The sequence below is a fragment of the Castanea sativa genome, chromosome 10 (genome assembly GCF_040712315.1).
Source record: "Castanea sativa cultivar Marrone di Chiusa Pesio chromosome 10, ASM4071231v1".
Classification (NCBI taxonomy): domain Eukaryota; kingdom Viridiplantae; phylum Streptophyta; class Magnoliopsida; order Fagales; family Fagaceae; genus Castanea; species Castanea sativa.
The window spans coordinates 12,362,400-12,368,879 of record NC_134022.1 but is presented as its reverse complement, the minus strand read 5'-3'; the positions used below and the strand labels follow the sequence as shown (position 1 = coordinate 12,368,879).

Here is a 6,480-nt window from a genome sequence, read left to right as displayed (position 1 = left end):
CTTAAAATGGTTTATAGAAAAAGAAAAAAATAATTAATATTTTGACAATTTTTTCAATTTCCCATAAAAATGCTATAAAAACTTTCCTATAATTGTTTATTAACAATTGCCCTAAAAATATCTGTTAAGATGACCCTAGTTATTATAATTACTATACCACTTTATATCTTTTTATTGGCTAAATATTTTGTCAAATTCAATTTATGGACAATAATAAAGATTGACATGAATATCATTAGGAAATGATCTAGAATGATAACACTGTTCAAATCAATTGAATAGCAATATAAAACATATAAAAGTGATCATAAATAAGATCTCGGAAGGCAGCTGCCTAATACCGAAACAATCTCAGCATTATTTACTCTGATTACTGTATCTTTTCCTATTGTAGGTAGCCCTAATAGAACATCATAGAAGCCAAGAAGAAGAATAAAGTTGAAAAGCCAGTCCACGCAACCCTGCCTGCTCCATTGCCAGGTACTCCTATAATATTAACCACAAATTAAGAGATGGTATGTGTCATGCACTTGTAAACTTTAGAAGTAAATATGACTTGATACCGCAATCTTGTTGTATATTCAGATTAATGCAGTAACTATATCACCAAGCCACAAGAATATCAAATGCTTTTTTTTTTCTTTTTTTCTTTTTTTTATCAAAACAAGCCACCGTGACCTAATTCTACCAGCAGAATGATACACAAGTCTTTAAAAAATTTTAAAACAGTAAAACGCATCAATACTCAAACTGTTCTTGACGAAACTTGAAGACTACTCACCTCCATTAGAGAGCTTCTAATTACAATCTACAACAGCAAAACTATTGGGGATCTTAGATTGGTTATCCGTAATTGCCCAAAAAAGTTTATATTTAACCGCTTATTCTTAGCACTACTACCTGATGTGGATTTGGCCACCCAACTACACTGCTCACATGTCAATATTGCAATACAAACCATCACAATTTCAACATGTAATCAAATCCCCGGTTAGCTGGAGTTCATTGCCAGTCTATAAGACGTTTGTGACCAAAAGGGTTCTAATCACAAACCTAGACACTTTTAAGGCCACGATTCTATCAGGCAGCATCCATGGTGGCAAGAGTCAGTACTATGATGCCTCAAATTAGATAACCATTATCCTGTGCTTCATACGAGAAGCAAAGTATCTAGTTGTGACTAAATAAGAGAGTTAAGTGGCCCAATTGACACACCCTTCCAAGTTCAGACAGTGGAAGAAGGATGCTGGAAAACATATTTGAAAGGAGAGTTTTTTTTTGTTTTTGAGAAAGAGTTTCAACCTATGGCATCCGCTCTTAATGATAGCTCTTTATCATCAGACCAAGATACCAATCAGTTTTTAGTGTAGGCGGGGATTGAACTCCTAATTTCTTATACAACCATTAGAGACTTTACCAGTTGAGACTTTACCAGTTGAGCTAATTGAAACTCACTATTTGAAAGGAGAGTTGAGTATAATTTTCACCTAAAATAATTACTCCATAAATACTAAATGAACATGATGATTAAGAGCCCAACAAAGGAAATAATGTGTAAACTTAGAAGCCAAATTATCGTAGGCAAAAATATGTAGACAAAGATTAGTAGAAATTTCATGTATCTATTGGATGTTCTAATTAACATAACGAGATTTAGCTAGTCTGGACATCCAAGAAATAGCAAAGAAGCTGTTAGAACATTAGTACCTCCTTATTTCTTTGTAGACTATTTTTTCAAGCACAAATTTTTTTTAGAAAAAATAAATTTTGACAGATAAGGCTGCGTTTCTCATTTGACACCCCCACAAAGCAACTGAAGCAGTTGTTTGAGATGTTTCCATATCCAAGGAATTGCAACAACAGACACAATAGACCCGGTACATCTAGTATACCATTACAAAGATAGCACCAGAAAGGGAAGTTTATGTCATTCTTACGCAAATTAGCTTGAACCATCTGAAAAAGTGTTAAAAGTTACTTTTCCTTGTTTGAAACTTCTTTACCATGTTTTTTCAAAACATGCTTAGGATTACAACTAAACAGCACCAAATGCTCCCTCTGTTTTGTAAAACTAAGATTAAAGAAAGAAAAAGAAACAGATATATTGCACTGAATTGACTTGACTCATTATGAAGCCTATTTAGTTCCAACCACCTTCCCCTCTCTTTTCCTCATTTATTGTCCCCCATCCAAACATTGTGTTAGTTATAAAAACACGTTTCCGGATTCATTAATGTCAAAATTGGTGGCACCCAAAGCAACTTTTTTCTTGGATTAATTCACCCTAAGTACATTGGATCTCGCACCAACAGTACTAGTCAGCTTTTACATATTTAAGGTTTAATTAATGGTCCGGTTAAAATATATATTAACTATCAAATTTAGTTAGCAATTTATTTTTAAAAAAATTTAACAATATTTTTATAAAATATGAAAAAAATTATTAAAAAATTAATTTTTTTTCTATAAATTTTTTTTAATAGATTATTAAGGATATTCGTTAGCATTTAAAAAACTCCCAAAATTTTTACCGAAAATTGAAAAAATGTCAAAAAAATTTGATAGCTTTTTCCAGATAAAAAATTTCCTAAGCTATTTGTTAGTAAAACCCTTAATTATATAAGGTACACTGTTCAACAGTTGGACGGGTCCATCAGCCACCTTTATTTAACTCTAACCCTTTATTTCTTCCAAGATGTTGATGGATCAACACATGCAATGAATAAAGGTTTGACCATCGACCAATGGTTGCACTTGGACATGAAGAACAACATACATACATACTACAGTGACAGGTATATATTTCTTTTTCATTTTTTTCTCTTTCATTTAAAAGTTAGAATTAGCAGCATAAGCAGGACAAGAAATTGTTACCTGGAGGTGGTACAGACCCAGAAGACGGAGATGGAGCTGTAGCTGTGGCAGGAAGATTCAGATAATAACAGAAAAATATTAGTCCATGTACAATAGTAAATTGAGGATCAAAATACAAGTGACTTCTGAAAGTTTTTTTTTTTTTTTTTTTTAAAGGTAGAAAAACGGCTTACAAAATTAAAACTTTGTAATCAGATTAATATAATGGTAATTAACAGAGTTCCATGACTACCCACCTAGGAAATCCATATTTAAAATAGTATTCTCAATCTTAGACACAAAAATTTTACACTAAAATTAGGAAATAAGACAAATTATGTAGTAACATCTAACATTAGAAAATTGAAAGACAAAAATTTCAGATTCCAGCAGATCCAAAAAAAAAAAATCTTCAGAGAATGAGAGAAATCTATTTAAGATTATTTTTTCAAACTGATATGAAGCAGGTGGAACAAACCCAACAACTTTTCAACTAAACTAGTTCAAGTTAAAAACAAGAAAACAAAAAGAAAGGAAGAAAAATACCATTGCATTTACTGAGATCTGTGCTGATACCACAGGCACGGGTGAGATTGAGAGCTTGATCAACGGTGATGCCGAAAGCCTTAAGCACACCAGGGGAGGAGTAGAGGCCACAGAGACAAGGAAGCTGGGTGTCCACGGCTTCTTTGATTGGGTTACAGCAACTGGCTGGTGGGGTTGTTGAGTTTATGTAGTTTGCACATGGAACCAGCTTCGATGCACAATCTGCTGTCTGTGCCTTTGCCATTGTAACCATCATCAATACCACCACAAATATGCTCATCAAAGTGGCCAAATTTTGGTTACCCATTTCTTTTGTTGTTGTTGTTGTTGGTGGTGGTGGTAGTGGTGGTGGTGCCTTTGTAGTGTGTGTTTCTACTTTCCTTCTGGACTTCTGGGGTTTTGCTTTTCGTTTTTCTTTTGTTTCTTTGTCGGTTCCACGGTTCTGGTTTCTTTTCAATTTATTGACGAGGAACCGTGGTCGTTTTGCCTTCCCCAAACAATTTCTTTTTTTCAATAATGAGTTAAGCCTTTTCTTTAGTTAAGCATTTTCAATTTCAGGACTCTATATAATATTTTTATAATAAATTTGTAATGGTGGATGTAAGGTCACAATTCAAGTTCCCAAACTACGACTGGGAGAAAAATGGGCTTGAAAGACCTTTCTTTACAATGAATTTGTAGAGGATGGGCTTGTAATTTAGATTTCAAGGATGGTTTAGACAATTACAAAAAGAACGGGCTTCTGCGATAGAACAGAACGAAAGAATCGTTTGCGAAGAGTAGGCGAGAAATCGTCCTCGGATTGTGTCCGAGGATGGTTTCTAATGATATTTCTCAAGTTTGGATACAAGTGTTGATTATCATTTACTATTGGCTCTATCTCTTTTACTCGAAAAGTCTTCCTTCTTCGTATGCCTTTCCTCCTATTTATATCCTTTCCTTTCCCTTCATCACCTTCCACTTTTCTGGTTGCAATCCCCTTTTTGGATACTTGTCCCATCCATTCTTCCCTAAAGCCGCCGTTGGATTAGGGACCAAGTTCCAAGCTCGATGTTCAGGTCCCATCCTTCCATCTATCGGTGTATCAATTTACGAGCTTTTAATGTATGGGCGGTGGTAGCGGCTTTATTTTTAGACATTCCACCGTTCTTTCTCTCGCCCTCCACGTATACCGTGCATCCCCTAATTGTAGGACTCATTATAATATAACCCAGGGATACCAAACTTCTCTTTCTATGTCCTCGGCCCTGAAATCCGAGGACAAATCTACTCCTCGGACGTGTTTGGATATGTAAATAGTCCACGGCCATTTTGATGTCTTCGGATTTTGGGTTTCCCGCCCAAAATACTTGTTGGCCATCCTTCATATGCTATTGGGCCCAATACCCCTACAATAGCCCTCGAGTTTCTTTATTTTTTCACCTCGGGAGAAAAATAGAATCTCGACTTAAAAAGACACTGTTACCTGCGGACTTTTGGCAACATTGTTGACGAAGATAACTTCGAATCACCCATCGCGTGTTCCCAATGCTTCGGTATGCGAAACGCCCCCGAATTGATTGTTGCGCTCTATGTCCCCCACGTTTCATTAATATGACACATATCCAACGCCGAGAGCGATTCTTGGGTTGAGGCGGGAATTCGCCCGCTTTAAAACATCTTCGACATATAAATACTAATTTTCTTCAAAATTCTTCACACTACGAGAAACCTCGTACGTACCCCACACTTTTCATCTCCCCGTACTCTCTCTCCGTATCAAGTACCCTGTCCGAGGTGACCGTGCTTTCTTCCTTTTTAAAAGTAAGTTCTTCAATACTCTGCCCTCCTTGCTCAGCTTTTTTGTTTCTTTTGTTTCTTTTCTTTCCCATCTTCTCTTTTTCAACTTGTGTCTTTCATCCTCGGCATAGTTATTTTTTCTCCAACCCCGCCTTTTTTCAAAAAAGAATGGGTAGATTTGCGTCCCTGTGGATTCAAACGAAAAAATAGAACAGCAGTTTAAGGTTAAGTACAAAATTCCCTCGGATGTATCCATTAGGTACTGGAACGAGGAAGAGTTTTATACAAAAAGAAAAACGGGGAAGTTGTAATCCCGATGATTGCGTTCATCGAAGGGGGGAATGAAAATCCCCAGCGGAACTCGTGACTAGGGATTATCTTAGGGCTTTTAGGTTGGCTCCCACCCAGTGTGCCCCAAATGTCTTTAGGATCTTAGGTTCCATAGACGCTTTAAATGAGAAGATGAACCTAGGGCTCACTCACCACGACGTGAACCGGGTTTATAACCTCCATCACCTAAGCAAAAAAGATGAATATTACCTAAAGTCTAGACACCCGAAGTCGCTAATTCAATGTCTGCGAATCAAATAAGGGCCTAAAAATGACTTCCTGATCATATCAGGAAATTGGCACGACGGCCTCCCCTGTCCGACAAGGGAAGGGACTCCGAGGTGAAGTTTCTTTTTACATACTTTTATCTTTCGTCTTTTACTTACTCTTACCCACTTTTACTTGGACAACTCTGGAGATCCACACGCAGCCGGATCGTCATCCTAACCTTGTGGATTTCGGGCGATTGGATAGGATCCTACAAGCCGAGATCTTCGTGCACACCGACGGTCAACTCCGTGCGGCTCATCTCGATCTCGGCTACACTCCAATATCAAAAGCCTTTCAAGGCGCCGAAGTGCGTGATTAAAGCCCGCGATCCTCGTCTTCCTCGGATTAGCGTTGCGTGGAGGTTTTTTTGCTTTCTGGGGGGACTACCATTCCTCAAGGTACCTTGGTCACCCAACCAATCCAACCGCCACCATTTGTTCCGATTGGGATTCCCACAGTTCCTTTCTCCACAATTTTAACCTCTGTGAAGCCCATCTTCCTACCTTACTGGCCTTTAAAGGAAGAAGAAGAAGAAGAAGAAGTTGACGTACCAGGTTCCGAGGACGAGTTCGAGGTTTTTAATCAACTCTACTCTCCCAGAAGACTCAACTTCCATCCTCGGCACTTCTACCCCAATCTCAAAGGTTACTACTGAAGAACTTGATGTTATGGGCATTCAACGAAAGATTAAACCCAGCCTGA

At 37.4% G+C, this 6,480-nt stretch overlaps 1 protein-coding gene across 1 annotated transcript; it reads right to left on the bottom strand.

The window, feature by feature from the left end:
* Positions 1-200: 200 nt before the first annotated feature.
* LOC142612810 (non-specific lipid transfer protein GPI-anchored 7) lies at positions 201-3,905 on the bottom strand. The gene is made up of 3 exons (XM_075784969.1): positions 3,400-3,905; positions 2,875-2,916; positions 201-486 (listed from the first exon to the last, which is right to left on the bottom strand). The coding sequence occupies exons 1-3, from the start codon at positions 3,704-3,706 to the stop codon at positions 401-403; spliced, it is 435 nt and encodes a 144-aa protein (XP_075641084.1). The 5' UTR covers positions 3,707-3,905; the 3' UTR covers positions 201-400.
* Positions 3,906-6,480: the final 2,575 nt, after the last annotated feature.